The sequence below is a fragment of the Pristis pectinata genome, chromosome 31 (genome assembly GCF_009764475.1).
Source record: "Pristis pectinata isolate sPriPec2 chromosome 31, sPriPec2.1.pri, whole genome shotgun sequence".
NCBI lineage: Eukaryota > Metazoa > Chordata > Chondrichthyes > Rhinopristiformes > Pristidae > Pristis > Pristis pectinata.
Genome location: NC_067435.1, coordinates 6,798,734 through 6,818,629, shown reverse-complemented (window position 1 = coordinate 6,818,629; position 19,896 = coordinate 6,798,734). Strand labels below are relative to the sequence as shown.

General features: G+C 45.6%; 1 protein-coding gene across 1 annotated transcript in view; it reads right to left on the bottom strand.

Moving 5' to 3' along the window:
• Positions 1-1,878: 1,878 nt before the first annotated feature.
• The window catches only part of trip10a (thyroid hormone receptor interactor 10a), a 124,922-nt gene continuing 106,904 nt past the window's right edge, over positions 1,879-19,896 (bottom strand). The window contains exons 10-14 of the mRNA XM_052041959.1: positions 11,384-11,493; positions 8,940-9,072; positions 6,508-6,626; positions 5,615-5,751; positions 1,879-3,304 (exon numbers count right to left, since the gene is read on the bottom strand). Coding sequence (XP_051897919.1) covers positions 3,150-3,304; positions 5,615-5,751; positions 6,508-6,626; positions 8,940-9,072; positions 11,384-11,493 — 654 coding nt within the window. The 3' untranslated portion in view covers positions 1,879-3,149. The remainder of the gene's footprint in view (positions 3,305-5,614; positions 5,752-6,507; positions 6,627-8,939; positions 9,073-11,383; positions 11,494-19,896) is intronic.

Below are 19,896 nucleotides of genomic sequence, written 5' to 3'. Positions count from 1 at the left end.
CACTTCTGAAATAAGTTGCTAATCTGGAAAAGAAAGCCGTCCATTTGCCTACCTGATCTCAGCCCAATGGGTCCCATACTGGGTTGGGGCATCGTTGAGTGTGTTTTCTAATGAATCATTTGGGTTTGGTCTGGTTGGACTGTGCTGCAGCAGCCCAGCTCCAGACTTTATCCAGATGTGCCTACCGTTATCACATCTAAACAGGGGGTTTGAGGTTGTTCTAGCTGCAGCGATGGTTGGATTGGATCAAGAATGGAAACATTGAACACTTGGGCACAAACTCAGCCAGCCAGCACAACCCTCCCCACCATTGTGGACATTTTCAAGAGGAGGTGCCTCAAGGCAGCAGCATCCATCATTAAGGACCCTCACCATCCAAGACATGCCCTCTTCATGGTACTACCATCGGGGAGGAGGTACAGGAGCCTGAAGACCCACACTCAATGTTTTAGGAACAGTTTCTTCCCCTCTGTCATCAGATTTAACGGTCCATGAACACTACCTTGTTATTCCTCTTTTACACTATTTATTTTTGTAACTTATAGTAATTTTTATGCCTTGCACTGTACTGCTGCCACAAAACAACACATTTCACGAGATATATCAGTGATAATAAACCTAATTCTGAGGCTGAGCCATGGTTTGGTTGGGTTTATATAACAGAGCTGATTGAGCTGGGACAACCATTCCTGTACCCATCTAGTCTGGAAAGGCAACATCAAGTTTAGTCACTGCACAGACTCACCACACAGCAGGGCAGCCACCCACCCAACTCCATCCGTCGAGAGGGCCTCTGTGTGAAGGGTTGCTGCTCGTGAATCAGCCTGTACCCTGGACGTGTGTCCATTATTGTGTGCTGTGGCCCAGTGTGCCAACAGCACTCCATAACTATGTACCAACTGTACATCATGACCCACAGTAGCAATTATGCACCGACCCAGTAACCAATAAGGCATCATGAACCAATGGGCCATCATCTGACGATGTGCTGCGTCGCTGCGCCATCATTTTGCAGCACAGCAGATTTGTAATTCCGTAGTGTAACTGCCTCAAACTCTTAATTTCTCTCTTCTAAAGTCCTTTTCAAGACATGTCTCACTCACCATGGATTTTGGACGTATATCTGAACCAGTCCAGACCATCACAGTTCATTGTTGCTTCTTCTCTACTTTTCTTCCACGTTGGGCATGCCACGCAAATGTAAACAGTGGCTGATTTCCATTCAATATGGGAGGCTTGTTTGGGCTGCTGTACAGCAATGTTCCCACCAATGATTAAATAGTTTAACCATTCACAAACCAAATTTCCCATTGTTTTCCTAAAGGCATCACAAATCGAAATGCTTCCTTATAAAATGGACCACTCTGCAGATCTCAACTGGATACTTAGGGTTGGTGTCAGAACACAACTCCCAGCCAATGCTGTTAAAACGTGGTTAAGGACAGGAGTGCGATATGTCCAAAAGTGTACCAGTTTGATCATGGCTCAAGGTTAATACCGATGAATATCTGAGGATGCCCAGCACTTGTGCAACTGTACTCAGTCAATCAGAACAAGGTGGGGAAAGGAAGAAGCAATCAATGTTTGGAAATTGTGCTTTGAGACAGGAATGCTGTGTAAAGTTCAAAAACTTCAGGGCAAGAGACAGGGAATGGAAAGTGAGAGAGACATGAACATTCATTCCACAAAACTCCAGGCAAATACTGATCTTCTCCCACTCCACAGAACCCAGAATGAACAGCCTCCAATCTTCTCCTCTGTGGCTACTTGATAAATAAAAGATGAGAAATCAGAGGCTCAGCTATGGAGAACCATAGGTTCAGAATAATTTCCACAAGAACACTGTGTACACAAGAGCTGACATACATTGAGTCTCAGTTGGAACAATATTTTATTACAGGATTAGAATCGTGCAGGAAAACAACCAGGTTACTGTCCTATTGTAATGTGAAGCGCATTATAGGTCTACAACATCATAAATGCTCCATTACCATATATTTTCCACCACGATTTAACAAATAGGCTACATTCTGGACAGCTTACCAAATACCACAGAAGAACCAACAGGACCATTCGAGTTAGGACCCCACAGGTTAGTGTCAGGGCTCAAAATGTCTGCCCTCAATTCACCTCTGACTTATAACAATGCATTGATTTGTTTCTTTTAATAATATACACTTAAAATATCAATAAATTGGCAGACATTCAATTTTAGTGAAGTTGACTCTATATGACTGCACAAACAGATATAACCATCCATGCCCACAACAAATTTCCAGAGGCAACCCAGTACCTACCTCCCGATTCCCCCAAAATCCACGGCCTAAACTAGTTGCAAATGCTGTTGAACATCATCCCCACCATCTAAAGCATTGATGGGCTGTGCACTGAGCGCTGCTCCTCATTTCTGGGCCGTTTATGAACCCCTTTTCCCCCCTCCCCATCTATTAACCTAAACTGATGCTGGCCTCCAGCAGTCCATTCACTCGGTGTGAGCCACAGCCAATTCAAGCCAAGGCTGGGCTTTTTTGGGACTCTTTGTGTCCAATTGCTTTTCAGAACAGCTGGTCCACTCCTCACATGCACGGCCGTGCAGCCACTGTAAAGGAATGTGATGCTTTGGGAGGCCAGTTTTCTTGTCGCGGGAGCAATTCTTGCCTCAGGCCTTCACACTCCAGGCTATGTTCTGAGTGGCTCTAACCCATGCAAAGGATTCCACAATTGTGCATAAAAGAAATGGATAGTCTATGTAAAATATCTATATAAAAGAATGGCCTCAGTGATCTGCAATTAAAAGTCAGGAACTCACCCCTAAATACAATTATTACTACACAATATGTACATTAGAACAGGATTTACTGTACCAGCATGAACTGCACAAGGCAACAGTCTTCCTAAAGTGAATTGAATGATCAGAAATGCTGTCCTAATTATGTGCCGAAGATATTACAAATGCAACTAAGTGACTCTCAGGTTTTTTTCCAATGTGAAGACCAGTGATGGTCAAGTAACCCCTGTCCCTCTCCCACTTGTCCAAGGAGCTGCCTGTCCCATAGAATGCTCCATCAGAACACCATGCTGGTTCAAAGCTGGAAAACAAGCCAACTTAAACCAGAGGGCAAGTCCCGTAGCCACTGGCACCAGTCGGCTCACATCCTGCTGAGGGAGATCTTCACATATGATGTGGGGACGTAGCCTTCCTCGCCATCGTTCCGCCTGACCCGAGTCCATCCATCCCCCTTGTCCTCCTCAATCAGGTGCAACACTTCTCCTTCTGCCATGGCAATGGTTCCTTCACTGCTACCTGCAAGAATCAAAACAGCTCTTAACTCACAAGGTCCTTCGATACCACATCCACACAGACCCTAACAGCTGATAACATTAAAGACAAGCCCATGATGGGCCTGTGGTCTGGAGATTAGAGGATTCTGAGGGGACTTGACAAGGTAAATGCTAAGAAGAAATTTCCACTGTTGGGAGAATCCAGAGGGGCATCGAGGAGAGATATTGAAAAACTCTTCCCCATTTCAGAGGTGCCCAAGACCAGAGAGCATAGTCAGGTTTATTGTCCTGTGCACAAGTACAGTGAGGTACAGATACAATGAAAAACTTGCTTGCAGCAGCATCACAGGCACATAGATTCAAATGCACAGAACATAAATTATACAAGACAGCGATGCAAAACATAAACAATCAGAGACAAGTCCACGGTAGTACAAGAGGAAGTCCACAGTGTTCCATTGCTGAGATAGGGTTAGGGTTGTGCAAGTCTGTTCAAGAACCTGATAGCTGCAGGAAAGTAGCTGTTCCTGAACCTGGTGGTGTGGCACTTCAGGCTTCTGTACCTCCTGCCTGACAGTAGCAGCGAGAAGAGGGCTTGGCCCGGATAGTGGGGGTCTTTGATGATAGACATTGCCTTCCTGAGGCAGTGCCTCATGTAGATGCTTTCAATGGCGGGGAGAGCTTTGCCAGTGACTACTCTCTGTAACCTCTTGCTTTCCTGTGCATTGGAATTGCCGTACCAGGTCACGATGCATCCATCAGGATATCATCAACAGTGTATCTGCAGAAGTTTGTTGGAGAATTTGATGACATGCCAAATCTCCCTAAACCTCTAATAGAGGCACTGGATCACCTTCTTCATGACTGTATCTCTGTGCTGGGCCCAGAACAGATCATCCGAGATGTTAACACCCCAGGAACTTGAAGCTGCTAACTCTCTCCGCCTCTGACCCACCAATGAGAACTGGCTTTCCCAGATTATTGCGTAGAGAATTCCAAAGAATCTCAAATCTCTGAGAGGAGAATTCCCTCCTCATCATTGTTTTAAGTGCATGACCCCTTATTCTGAAATATTGCCCGTTGGTTATAGTCATTCAGTGCAGAAGCAGGCCTTTTGGCCCACCATGACTGTGCTGACATCGTACATCGTGGGCTCCGGACTTCCCCTTTCTTAAGCCAACGATTAGTTCCTTGGTTTGGTTGACGGTGAGTGTGAGGTTGTTATTGCAGCACCACTCAACCAGGTGTTCCATCTCACTCCCCTATGACGACTCATCACCACCCACGTTTCGGCCAATAACAGTGGTGTCTGAAAATTTGTAGATGGTATTGGAGTAGTGCTGAACCACACAGTCATGGGTATAAAGTGAGTAGAGCGCGGGGCTAAGCACGCAGCCCTACCATACACCTACCATAGGCTTCAGGTGAGGATTAAGAGTCTAGAGGGGATGTGAGGAAGAACTTGTCCACCAAGAGGGTGGTTGCAATCTGGAACACACCGCCTGAGAAGTGAAGAAGGCAGGGACTCTCACAATATTTGGACAAGCACTTGAATTCACCGAGTCGTAGTAGGGTATCAACCAAGAGCTGGTAATTGGGATCAACCTAGGTAAGTACGGTGTCAGCACAGTCATGGTGGGCCAAAAGGCCTGCTTCTGCACTGAATGACTATAACCAACGGGCAATATTTCAGAATAAGGGGTCATGCACTTAAAACAATGATGAGGAGGGAATTCTCCTGTCAGAGATTTGAGATTCTTTGGAATTCTCTATGCAGTAATCTGGGAAAGCCAAGAGGCTGAATGCATTCAAGATTGAAGTAGAGAACTGGTAGAGGAGAACAGGCAGGAAGGAGAGTTGCCACCAAGATCAGATCAGCCGTGAACTCAGTGAATGGCAGAGAAGGCTCGAGAGACTGATTGGCCTATTCCTGCTCCTGTTTCCTGTTACGTTCTTTCGCCTCTATGAGTTCAACTCAAGTTTCTGTGCCACTGACAAAATTACTGGACTGGAAAATGACCCGGGGCAAGGGTTCTATCACTAACTCGGCAGCAAGAGGATTTAAGTTCAGTTAATTGAGCAAATTCTGGAATTTAGGGTGGAACACAAGAGACCACAGATGCAGAAATCTGGAGCAACAAACAATCTGCTGGAGGAACTCAGTGGGTCGAGCAGCATCTGTTGGGGGGGAGGGGAGGTGGAGAAGGAGTTGTCGATGTTTTGGGTCAAACCCTGCATCAGGAGCTGATGCAAATACACATCAGAATATTGCACACACACTCAGACTCTAACACACATGAACATAAACACACCTGATCTTGCCAATGCTTACCGTCAAATGGATACAGGGCAGTTGAGCTTCCTATTGGATGAATGAGATCATCCACATCAAAATCATCAAATTCAGAGAGGGATGGAGGCTGTGGCAATGGCTCCTGTCCACTATCGTCGGAGTAGGTTGTATCCGGACTGGTTTAAGAGAAGGAGAAAATAATAAATTTGCAAATACCTGATCTTTTGAAAACAATCTGCATCCTTGGCTGGTAGTGGTGACACAACTGTCGGCACACTCACCTCTATAAGGAGATTCACAAAGTCAGAGTTACATTCATAGAGTTATACAGCAGGGAAACAGGCCCTTCGGCCCAACTGGTCCATGTTGACTAGGATGCCTATCTACGCTAATCCCATTCGCCAGCCTTTGGCCCATATCCCTCTAACTCTTTCCTATCCATGTAGCTGTCTAAATGTCTTAAGGCATTGTAACTGTACCTGCCTCTACCACTTTCTTTGGCAGCTCGTTCCATATACCCATCACCCTCCGTAAAAAAAAACAGATCCCCTTTCAATCTTTCCCCTCTCACCTTAAACCTATGCCCTCTAGTTTTAGACTCCCCTACCCCGGGAAAAAAACTGCAACCATCCACCTGATCTGTGTCCCTCATGATTTTATAAACTTCTATAAGGTCACCCCTCAGCCTCCTTCGCTCCAGGGAAAACAACCCCAGTCTATCCAGTCTCCTGATAAACTCAAGCCCTCCAAGTCTCGGCAACATCCTTGTGAATCTTTCCTGCACCCATTCTAGCTTAGTCACATCCTTCGTCTATCACTGAGGGTTCAAACTCCAACAGAGACTCGAACACAAATTTCCAGGCTGATATCCTGGTGCAGTCGAAGTTAAACAGTTACTTTTTCCAGCGGTTAGATCTCCAGAGCTCACTAACCTTTCCTTTTCATGTGACCCATTGTTGTTCAAGGAGGGCGATCGATCACAGTGGGGGATGTACTGTACACAGCTGTCACTTCGCGAAATAACCTTCCCTTCAGCATCTGTCAGCCAGGACTTGGAATAAAACAAACGATTTACTGTAAGTCAACCTTTCTCATCCACGGGGTAATTCATTTCTTCATCACCCTTTCATGTCCTCCCTCCCTCACTCTCTCCATGTTCCACAACCAAGGGCTGAGGAAGGCAAAAAGGTTTCAGGTGCTCAGCCAGTACTGCACAGAGATGTGCTGTGAACGGGTCTTCTTCACCATGTAACCAAGATCAGGAATCCTCTAGGTCTGTGCATAAACTCTATCCCATTATTTCTTTATTAGTCACATGTACATTGAAACACACAGTGAAATGCATCTTTTCCGTAGAGTGTTCTAGGGGCAGTCTGCAAGTGTTGCCACGCTTCCGGTGCCAACATAGCATGCCCACAACTTCCTAACCCATACATCTTTGGAACATGGGAGGAAACCGGAGCACCCGGAGGAAACCCATGCAGTCACGGGGAGAACGTACAAACTCCTTACAGACAGCGGACGGAATTGAACGTGGGTCACTGGCGCTGTAATAGCATTATGCTAACGGCTAAACTACCATATTAGACCTAAAGGATTCCCTATTTTCCAGCCAATGATCCTACCACCTTACCCAGTCTGACCTCTGTGTGGCTTATAGCGGCCTCCTCTCTTTAGGGGCAGTTATGGAGAGACAATGTGACCTCCAGATCCCAGGAATGAATAATAAATTTAAGGGATGATTCTGTTCCCTTAGTCCTGTAAGCACTGCATCAGTGCCAGCCAGGCATGGAGTCACAGAGCAATAGAGCACAGATACAGTCTCTTTGGCCCAACCAGTCCATGCCCACCCAGCTAGTCCCAATTTCCTGTGTGCAGCCCATATCCCTCTAAGCCCCACACCTCCATGTATCTATCCAAGTGCTTCTTAAATTGATACTATTGTACCTGCCTCAGCCACTTCCTCTGGCAGCTCGTTCCATATACCCACCACCTCCTGCGTGAAAATGTTGCCCCTCAGGTCCCTTTTAAATCTTCCCTTCTCACCCTAACTCTGTGCCCCCTAGTTTTGAACTCCTCTACCCAAGGGAAACAGGTACCATCCACTTTATCTACACCTCTCATGATTTTAGACACTTCTATAAGGTCACCGTTCATTCTCCAATGTTCCAGGGAATAAAGGCCTAACCTGGCCAAGCTCTCCTTAACTCAGGACCTCTAGTCCTGGCAATATCCTAGTAACTCTTTTCTGCACTCTTTCTAGTTTAATCATGTCTTTCCTATAACAGGGTGACCAAAACTGTACACAGTACTCCAAGTGTGGCCTCACCAATGATTTATATAACTGCAACATAATGTCCCAACTCCTATACTCAGTGCCCTGACTGAAGGCCAGTGTGCTAAACGCTTTTTTCACCACCCTGTCTACCTGTGACGCCACTTTCAACGAACTATGCACTTCTACTCCTAGGTCCCTCTGTTCCATTACATTCCCTAGTGCCCTACCATTCATAGTACAAGTCCTACGCTGGTTTGACTTTCTAAAATGAATCAGCTCACACTTAACTGTATTGAAATCCATTTGATATTCTTCACCCCACTTCTCTAACTGATCAAGATCCCCCTGCAAATTATGATAAACCTTTTCACTATGAACAACCCCTCCTAATTTCATGTCATCCAGAAACTTACTGATCAAGCCTTGTGCATTCGCATCCAAATCATTTATATAATTAACGATTCTGAGAAACAACCTTCAACCACCACCTGCTGCTTCCTACCTCCAAGCGAATTTTGAATCCACCCAACTAGCTCTCCCTGATTCCAAGGGACCTAACCTCCCAGACCAGCCTGCCATGCGGGACCTTGTCGAAGGCTTTCCTAAAGTCCAAATAGACAACATCCACTGCCCTACCCTCATCTACCCCTTTGGTTACCTCTTCAAAAAACTCTAAGAGATTCATCAAGCATGACTTTCCATGCATAAAGCCATGCTGACTCCTCCTAATCCAAATGCTGGTAGATCATGTCCCTCAGAGGCATTTAGCTCTTCTTCTTCCGCATCCCACCTCCCCTGCCCCAATCACCACTAAACCACCACTCATACATCCAGGCTGGCCCTGTGGCGGAAGGTTCACCTTTCAGAAGATACACAGATGGATGTGAATGGTTCTAAGGTTCAATTCTGAAGGAGAGCAGAAGAGTTCTCCTAATGTTTATCCCCCAACAACATTACTAAAACCAAATGATTTTGACATTATCTCACTGCTCATACAGGGTTAAATTAGCTGTCTGTTACAGCTACTGCTCTTTGCAAGTGCTGCATGTTAAGAGTTTCCTGAGCTGTTCTGTGGTTTTATCCTACCTCATACTTCTGAAGTTCATGATGCAGTCTATCGATATGCTGATTAGTCTCGATTATTCTAGGCTCAAGGCTGTTTGGATCCCCCATTTGTGGGTTCCGCTGATACACATCTTTCATTTTATCCAGAGCTTCCCTGTAATAATGAAACAAAATATAACATTAACCCTCGGTCTCCAGTTCAGCTCTGCGGCCGAGGGTGTCGGCTCAGTATGGGGGGTTGGGCCAGCGGTCGTCTGCTACCTCCTCCCAATACACACGCCTTCACAGTAATGAACATCGGGCTGTCCAACTGCACATGGTGAACGTCACTGCCAAGTATGACCCTGTCAGTCAGTCACACCTGCAAGGCTACCAGGGGAGGAAACCATGGGTGGTTCATCTCCTTCCCAAAAGTGGACACCATTGCCAACCCAGTTAATTAAACTGTAACATGATGCCGACCAATCCATCTGTATCTCCAAATGGAGGAAGTGTCCGTGTGAGTCCATTCCAGCAATGCAGAAAGGGGACCAGTCTGTCTGTTCCTGTTCCAGATAGAAGTGTCTGTTCTACAGCAGTTTCTCTGTCTGCCTCCGTTCCAGAGAGGTAACAGTTTACCTCAGTGATATAGGAGGGCCAGGGAGAGAGATAGTATGTTCTAGAGGGGGGAGGAGTTGACAGTCCACTTAGTTGGCAGTCACCCAGACATCATCTATGGCAGAGAGGGAGGTACAAGATGGGAAGGTAGCACTCAAACCAATATTCCTTTTAAGGTCTGTGTATAAAGAAAGCTTTTATATAGTAAAAAAAGAACAGAAGTGATATTTATACAAGGAACTATGTTGCCGATATCAAAACTTTTCAGGCATTTTACATCATTGTATTAGTTACAAGCACTGGCTGACAACAGGAAGGTCCAAATATTTCAGTGTTATACAGCAGTCATGTTGCTATCATAGGAAGCGGAATGTCAGATCCTGTCCCCATTAATCTTCATGTATCTCAAGTTGCTGACACGCACATGGACCTTACTGTTTCAACTTAGCCCTTATCTACCAGTGTCAAGAGGGCAAGAGCACTCCTTTACAATGCTCAACAAAATCCAAAAGGAATAAGCCAACATAAGAAATGTACAAATAGGACCAAGTTGCCTGGGATTCGTGGGTCAGGTTGCCTCTGGCCTGCAGCTTCACCAATCTTGTGTGGGCTTAATCCAGGTGTTCACTCATAAACACAAATACACACTGAACTCGGTTAATTTAAAGAAAGAATCAATAAAATGGGGACATACAGACCCTAAATGGATGCACAACAACAGATCAGATAAAACACCTTATTGATATAACCGACACTGGGTCTGGGCAATAATTGGTTTGTTTTTAATCGCTACCATACCTGGCCATTCCTCTCCTAAACAAAAATCTCCAACAAGAATAACAGGGTAAGCCAGCTATTGAGATGCATTCAGTCAGAGCAAAAGCCCATTTCCCTGCCCAATCTGAGCAACCAGAGGTGCCTCATTACCCAACAATCACAGGTGCTTAAGTGCTTATTTACAATGGTTTCCAGCGACACAGTGATCTGGCGTACAGCGAGTAACGCCTCACAGCTGCTCCGTTAGCTACTGACATCCCAGCTCTGTTTCCTTGTAAATTCAATGGTTGAAGTTGTGCATCGAGTTCCCATCGATCCAGTGAGTGAATTCTTCCTGTGTGGAATGGAAGCTTGCAAGTCCCAGTTCAGTGGTTAACCTGTGCTTATTTCACCAAGGCAATGGGAGAGGGAATTGAGCTGAAACATTAAGTCTGTTTCTCTTTCCACAAACACTACCTGACCCGTTGAGTGTTTCCACCATTTACTGTTGTTATTTAAGTAGTGCGAATTCCAATTAGTCTGTCCCAGGAAAATAATACATTTATAGATGTACCTGGATGGTACCTTCCAGCTCAAATAACACACCTTGGTCATCTATCCTGCTGGGGCAGGTCATAGAATCCAGAAAGTAAATACATCTCTGCCTCAACTCTAGTCTGGGACTGAATATGCACATCACAATGGACTACATAAGTTTGACGGCCAAACACTCCTCCTATCCTGCACTGCTTCAAGTCTATCATCAATGCAACTAAATAGAAGGAATGCAGGTACCTTGGTGCACAAGGCAGATGAATTTGGTTCAGGAGCAAAATACAAACTGTTGGAAGAACTTAGCGGGTCGAGCAGCATCTGTGAGGAGAAAGGAATTGTTGATGTTTCAGGTTGAAACCTGCATCAGTCCAGATGCAGGGTCTTGACCTGAAATGTCGACAATTCCTCCACAACCCCCCCCCCCCCAACAGATGCTGCTCAACCCACTGAGTTCCTCCAGCAGATTGTTTGTTGCTCCAGATTCCAGCACTGGCAGTCTCTTGTCTCCCCGAATTTGGTTCGGGTCTGTCTCTTCACAGGAGGTTTACTGAAGTTACCTCTGGTCAACTTGCTTCTGTAGCTCCTTGTTCAGGTCATCAATTTTCTGCTGAAGCTTCTTTCTGCGCTGCTCAGGTGGGAGGTGACTGAAGTCTTCAGACACTGCCAGCTGTAGGGAGTAAAACCTGATTAGTGACTGGCAAAATGATCAAAGGCTTTGGCAGCAAATGCATTGGATCAAATGGACCTACTGAACACTGGGAAAATGAGAGAGAAAGGTGGGGATGGAAGGGGTTGCAGAGTGGAGGGTAAATTCCACTCACCTAGGGTGAAAGCCCTCCCACCCCTTAACACAAGAACTGTACGTGCAGCCATGTTCAACTCTTGTCGGAATCTGCTTATTTCACCATGAGCCTCACCATGACTCTCCTGGGCAAGTGAAATGGCATGAATGTTTTGATTTATTTAAACAATGCTGAATTGTTTTACTTGATTTACCCCAATGCTGTACTGATCATACTGATAGATTTTCAAAATCACAATCCAATTTAACACCCCCCCCCCCCCATCCTTATCACGGATTCCTGGAAAATTCTCAAATTCAGGAGGCTTCAATAAACTTTGCTTCACAGGTTATTTTCACTGGGAATGTTGAATCATCCAGATCCTAAACTCATTAAACAAAATTTGACAATGTGCCTCAGCTTAGCACGATGTAAGGGAATCGATAAACATCAGGAACACCCAGCCAACAACCCAGTTTATCACACTACGTCCAAACTTCACACCCTTATCAGTCGCATCTTTAGATCCAGCCCTACACTGGAATTCACACCATCAGGCACTGCAAACAAAATTAAATTCCATTGAGTTTTTATAGCCAAAAATCTAACGAGTGCTTTCAGGAAATACTTTGGTCAAAAGTGTAGGGATAGGTCTTCACCACTCGTTACTTCAGCACTAGCCTTTTGCAACAGCACAGTACTACGTACCTGCTCATCTCTCACATCAGCCAAATGCATCATCTGGGCACCACTCCCCCGACTAACATCACTCCCCACCCTCTTGTCAGATGTCCAAGAACAACAATGTTGCATTTGAATAGCAGTAGTCTATTTAGTCCAATTATGGTTCACCTCTGGGGAAGAGGTTTCCCTGGGGGGAAAAGTGCAGCCAGAGTGGAGACCACAGCACCATGGTGGCTCAGATCTACAGGGAAGGAAATGTCAAGAGAGCAATGATTATTGGGCATTCCAAAGTTAGGGGCGCAGACGGTTTCTGTGCCTGCAGAAGTGACGCCAGAATGGTGTATTACCCCCCTGGTCCTAGGGTTAAGAATAGCACTGAGTGGCTGCAGAGGGAGCATGGTTATTGTCCATATCGGTACCACAACATAGATAGAGAAAGGGATGAGGAGATTTAAAGGAGTTAGGAAAGAGATTAAGAATCAGGACCTCATAGAACCAAACAACACAGAAACTGGCCCTTTCAATCCACCTCATCCTTGCCGACCATAATGACTACCTACGCTTTAGGTCTGAACCCCTCTATGCCTTTCCTATCCAGATACATGTCCAAACCCCTTTTAAACACTGTGATTGTATCTGCCTCCATCACCTCCTCTGGCAGCTCCTTCCAGATAGTCACCACCCTCTGTATAAAAAAAACTTACCTCTCAGATCTCCTTCAATTTCCCCCCCTATAAGCTTAAATTTGCATCTTCCAGTCTTAGACTCCCCTGCCTTGGGAAAAAATATTCTAATGATCTATCCATGACCTTCATAATTTTATAAAATTCTACAAGGTCACCCCTCAGCCGTCTATCCAATCTCTCCTTATAACTACAGCCCTCCATTCCAGACAACATCTTGGTGAATCTCTTCTACACTCTCTCTATTGCTACCACATCTTCCTGTAGTGTGGTGACCAGAACTGTACAGAATACTCTGTTCCCAAAGGCTTCCCCCACTGACACTTCAATCGTTTTCCCATCCTCATTCCCCAAGGTCAAGTACAGCCCTCTTCCTATTATGTCTCTCACACACTGCTTCAGAAAACCCTCCTGAACGCATTTTACAAATTCCTCCCCATCTAAACCTATTGCTCCAAAGATAATTCTAATCAATATTGGGAAAGTTAAAGTCCCCTACAACTACAACCCAATTGCTTTTACATTTTTCTGCAGTCTGTCTACATATCTGTTCTAATTCCTGCTAACTATTGGGAGGCCTACAGTATAATCCCAAAGTGACCACCCCCTTCTTATTCCTAATTCTACCCATGTAGCATCATTGAGTACAGCCGTGATGCTCTCTTTGATCAGCAATGCAAGACCCCTCCCCTTTTTCAGCTCCTTTGTCACTCCTGAAATGTCTATACTCCAGAACATTGAGCTGCCAGTCCTGCCCTTCCCTCAACTACATTCCTAAACTTGCAATAATATCATAATCCCAACGTGCTGATCCACACTCTCAGTGCATTCGTCTCATCTGTGAGGCTCCTTGCATTAAAGTAAATGCAGCTAGGCCCACTGGGCCTCTTGTGCTTCCCTTCCTATCACTGCCTTCTCTTCTCATTGCACTTGCCCGTTCTATTTTCTACATACAAGTCAGCCTCCCCAGCTGCTGCATGTCATTCTGGGTCTCAACCTACCCCTATCACCACCCCCCTCACTAGTTTAAATCCTTTGGAGTGGCAAACCTCCCTGCAAAGGTATTGGTTCCCCCTTCAGTTCAGGTGCAACCCATCCTTCCTGTACAGGTCACCCCTGCCCCAGAAGAGATCCCAAAGATCCAAAAACCTGGTTTTGAACACCAGTAATAAAACCTCCCTTTAACCTTCTTCTCGCACGGAGAACAACACCATTCCCTATGATCTCCACACAACCAAAGTCCCAGATCCCGAACAAAACACAGAGAGAAGCAGGAGGAGGACCTTCAACCCATTTGGGATGCCGCTGTCCTGTGCATGCTGGCCTGATATTTCATCTGCTCTACCTTCCCATTTCTTTTACTCACTAGCACATGGCACAGAGAGTAATCCCAAGATTACAACTTTCTACCTAACTCCCTAAATTCCCTTTGCAAGACCTAATCTCTCTTCTTACCCATGCCAGTAGTACCAATATGGACCACAACCTCTGGCTGCTCATCCTCCCCTTTCAGAATGTTCTGCATCCACTCCCAAGATATCCTCAAAAGTAGTAATCTGCAGGTTACTCCCTGTGCCAACCGCCAGTATAGAGGTAGGAGGATAGCACCAGGTAAATGCATGGCTGGAGAGATGGTACAGGAGGAAGGGCTTTGGATTCCTGAAGCACTGGAGACCTGGGACCTATAGAGGAATGCACCTCAACAGAGTTGGAACCAATGTCCTCCAGGGAGGTTTGCTAGTGTAGTTTGGGGTGGACAGTTTAAACTAATTTGACCGGGTTTTGGGAGATACATATATACACCAGAAGAAGAAACAAAGTTTTTAGACATGACCAGATCAAGAGAGAGTACAAGATGATCTAAGGGCCACTGTAAACCTGATGTGTATTAAACGAGGTGAGAGAACATTTGGTGCAATTGATCACATACAATTACAATGTTGGAACCATGGATCTGGCTTTAAAAAAAAGGGTGGATCCTCACTGTTCCAGCATACAAGGTGTTCAGGAAAAATAGGGAAGGGGAGAGGGAGGATGTCCTGGAACAATCACAGATAGAATCTCTCTGTTAGAATTAGGAGACAATAGAGGTGGGACTCTCCCGTTGGCTGCCAACTAGTGGGAAGGATATTGAGAGGAGGACAGGCACAGCCTTCAATAAGACAGACAGTAGGTGGAATGGGTAGAGAGGTGGCAGATGAAATTTAATAATAACATTTATATGAAGAATAAGAAGAGGCAATATAAACTAGAGGCACAATTCTAAAAGGGACACAAGATCAGAGAGATCTGGGGATATACTGGCATGGTTCATTGAAAGTGGCAGGTTGGGAAAGCGATTGAAGTATTTAGTATCCAAGGTAATAGAAATAGGGGCAGAGAACAAGATCAAGAACGAGTTTCAGTTGGGGGCACCGCACTTCAGAATGGATGTGGAGACTTTGGAGAGGGTGCAGAAGAGATTTACCAAAATCTTCCTGGGATGAGCAGCTCTAGTTATGTGGACAGATGTCAGAAGCTGGGGGTGTTCTCCTTGGATTGGAAGGGGTCGTTATGAAAGTATCACAACCTTACAGAAGAGGTCGCGAGGGTATCTGATGAAAGTATCACAACCTCGCGCACCTCCTCAGGAGTGAGGCACTGCCACAGGAGGCCTTGATTTACAGAGACACTTGCCCCTGTGCCAATTGTACTGGTGACCTTGCTGAATACATGGTCTAAGGCAGGTAGTGGTGCAGCTAGTAAAGCCACTGACTAACAGCACCAAAAACCCATGTTCTCGAGTGTCATTTGTGTGGTTTGCATGTTTTCCCTGTGACCGTGTGGGTTTCCTCCGGCTGCTCCACTTTCCCCCCACATCCCAAAGATGTGCAGGGTTGTTAGGCTAATTGGCTGCTGTACACTGCCCCTAATGTGTAGGTAAGTAGTAGAATCATGGGGGGGTGTGGGGGGGGGGGGGAGGGTGTTGGGGTTTATGAGAATGTGAGGAGAATTTAAAAAGTGGAGGTTAACATAGGATTGGTGCATATGGGTGGTTAATGGGCAGCACACACTGAGTGGGCCAAAGGGCCTCTTTCTGTGCTGTCTCTCTCTGCGATTCTATTTAAAATCATGAAGGGCAAAGAGAAGAGTGTTCTCACCGGCAGAAGGGGTTATAAATGCATGATTAGCAAAAGAACCAAAAGCAAAATGAGGAAATATCTTTTGATGGAATGAATAGTCAGGTGTGGGATGACTGTAGATTCAATCCGGGAGCCGGATCAGTACTGAAAGGAAAGAATTTGCAGAGAACGGGGAAATGGCAGGGGAAGTGGGAGTAGCTGGATTGCTTTTACTTTGAACCAGTACCAACTCGATGGCCCAAATGGCAGCATCCATGCTGCGACCATTCTGTGATGCCACTTGTCTGCCTGCTTTATTAGGGCTGGACAATAAATGCTGGCTTTACCAGCAAGGTCCACACCCTGTAAACAAACCGATTAAAACACCTCATACTTTCCTTGTGTACGGCACCTGCCTCCCGGTTACCCACTTGCCGCTTTGCAGACTTGATGCAAGATCTCGACCCGAAACATCGGCATTTCCTCCCCCTCCCCACAGACGCTGCTCAACCCGCTGAGTTCCTCCAGCACATTTGCTTGTTGCTCCAGATTCCAGCATCTGTAGTCTCGTGTCCCGAGGTTTTAATGACAATTTCCTAAACTGGCTTTCATCGCCTGAAGGGTCGTCTCCCCCTCACATCACACTTTCCCACCTAGCTTTGAACCATCAGCTTTTGGGACGGGGAAGTTCGCAGCGTGCGAAAATTTAAGACTGAAGCCCAGGCGAGGTGTCAAGGGCTCTAGAGCTGCAGTCCCATTGAGTAACAAGTCATTGCTTCATACCTGCCAGCCTAAGTGTGTGGGACAGGTGATGGCACATGAAACAAGGTCGAGATGCAATGATCATATTTACAAGCTCACAATCAGACAATAGGCCCATTCACCAAATACAAGAATGGATATCAGGTGGTTAAAGAAAGAAATAAAAGGTGTTAAAATCAAAGTCTTTTTAAACCTTTTTGGTCTGGACACACCTTGCTGGAACATGTATTCTGTGTCCCTTCTGGTTTCCTCTTACATCCCAAAAACATGCTTGGTGTTGAGTACCTCCTCCTGTCTTTTTATTCTGGCTTCTGCCCTCTTCCATTCCAGTCCTGATGAAGGGTCTCGACCCAAAACATCGACTGTTTATTTCCCTCCACAGATGCTGCCTGACCTGCTGAGTTCCTCCAGCATTTTGTGCGGGTGTTGAGTAAATTGGCTTCTGTAAGTTAATTCTGGTGTAGGTAGGTGACAGGATGATCGGGGGGAGTTAGTAAATAGGTGAGTGATGGAATAGCTTTGGGGAAATAAGGTTCCCTGAAAGTGGTGTCACTGGTAAACAGGTTGATGGATTAGGCGTTCGACACACTGGCCTTCAGTCAGGGCATCAAGTATAGCAGTTGAGATGTGATGTTGCAATTGTACAAGACGTTGGTGAGGCCACATTTGGCGTATTGTGTTCAGTTTTGGTCACCCTGCTATAGGAAAGATGCCATTAAGCTGGAAAGAGTGCAGAGGAAATTTAAGATGTTGCTGGGACTTGAGGGACTGGGTTATGATGAGGTTGAGCAGGTTGGGACTTCTTTCATTGGAGCGTAGGAGAATGAGGGGTGATCTTACAGAGGTGCACAAAATCAGGAGGGGCACAGATTGGGTGAATGCACAGTCCTTATCCCCAGGGTTGGGGAATCAAGAACTAGAGGGCACATGGAACCTGAGGGACAACTTTTTCCACCCAGAGGGTGGTCAGTATATGGAATGAGCTGCCAGAAGAAGTGGTTGAGGCAGGAACATATAAAAGACACTTGGACAGGTACATGGACAGGAAAGGTTTAAAGGGATATCAGCCAAACGCGGGCAAATGGGACTAGCTTGGATGGGAATCTTGGCCGGCATGGACCAGTTGGGCTGAAGGGCCTGTTCTCATGCTGTATGACTATGACTAAGAGGGTGACTGATGGAATTGCTCTGACAACTAGCATAGACTTGATGGGCTGGACAGTGTCCTATGTCATAAGGGTGTGTGGTGCACAGACCAGGACACAACAATGCAGCAGAGGCCTAATGAGATTTATAAAGGTTTTACATAACTTCCTTGTTTTTTTTACTCTGAGCCTGTTAACTAAGCCAAGAATGTAGGAGTTCCAACTCGAGGGGCAATTTGAAACTGCCAGCTGAATTGTCAACCCTTTCTTCGTAATATATCACTGCTCACTTGTTTTGCTGCATAGCTGCACAGAAGTGATATCTATTCTTTTTTTTCTTGGATTTTAGTCATAAACCCAGACATATGACATCTGGCAGGAAACAGTGAAGGCAATGAGAATAGCATGAAGTTCTTCCATGTGGTCCTAGTGCCTGCCAGATTTCACAACACAGTTCACCGAAGTTAGTGACACATCAATAGCTTTTCCCCTGTCCTCTACCCTCCATTTCTTTGACCTGAAAAATCATGAAACCATCCAGCAGTTAAATAAATGGTCATACTTTACAGCACACTCCTTGATCATCTCTGAGCATGCATAGAATTCCAATGGACCAAATCACTTCCTATTAACTATTGTACGAAATTCCTTCCCAACCCAATCAAAACACATAAAAGGATATCTCAGGACATGGTTGGAATGGTTCTTTTAATTTAGCAAAAAAATGTATCAAATTAATCCAGCAAGCTTTTTTGTCTCTCTACCAAAGTAGACGTGGAAACACACTTAAGTTTCCCATATTTTCCTATGACAGAAGAGGAGGCTATTTGGTCCATCAAGTCTATGCCAGCCCTCACTTCAAATATTTCCCACCAGCTCATTCTCCTTTGCAGAGATGTCCAATTTTCTACCTTAATAATTGAAAGCAACTTTTGACCTCCTTCACATTAGGCTGTCCTTTTCACTTTCTGAGGTGTTGTCAGTGCTGGGTGCTAGTGGATAGTTCAGAGGGTGTCAGATGAAGTGAAACAGGATGGATATAGACAGATGGTTAGTGCCATTTGAAATGGTGCACTGCTGTGATTATGCAATATCCTGTCAAGGAAAGAAACCCAACATCTAAACATGTGGATGACACTAAATTAGATGCAATAGAGCCAAAATAGACCTGAACAGCCAGATCGTCGGGAGATGAGGGCTAAAGTTAAGGGCAAAGTCATGAGGTTGTGTGAAAACAGCAAAGGGAAGGATTGCGTGGTGATGCTAGAGGCCTTGAGACTAAGCCTTGAACTTTTCCTGGGAGTGAACATGACCAATAGACTGTCCTGGTCAAACCACGTAGATGCCATGGCCAAGAAAGCTCACTAGCGCCTCTACTTCCTCAGGAGGCTAAAGAAATTCGGTTTGTCCCCTTTGACTCTCACCAACTTTTAGCGATGCACCATAGAAAGCATCCTATCTGGATGCATCACCGCTTGGTACGGCAGCTGCTCTGCCCAGGACCACAAGAAACTGCAGAGAGTTGTGGACACAGCCCAGCGCATCACGGACACCAGCCTCCCCTCCTTGGGCTCTGTCTTTACCTCTCACTGCCTTGGTGAAGCAGCCAGCATAATCAAAGACCCCACCCACCAGGGTCATTCTCTCTTCTCTCCTCTTCCATCAGGTAGAAGATACAGGAGCCTGAGGGCACGTACCACCAGGCTTAAGGACAGCTTCTACCCCACTGTGATAAGACTATTGAATGGTTCCCTTATACGATGAGATGAACTCTGACCTCACGATCTACCTTGTTGTGACCTTGCACCTTATTGCAGTGCACTCTTTCTGTAGCTGTGACACTTTACTCTGTACTGTTATTGTTTTTACCTGTACTACATCAATGCACTCGGTACTAATTCAATGTAACTGCA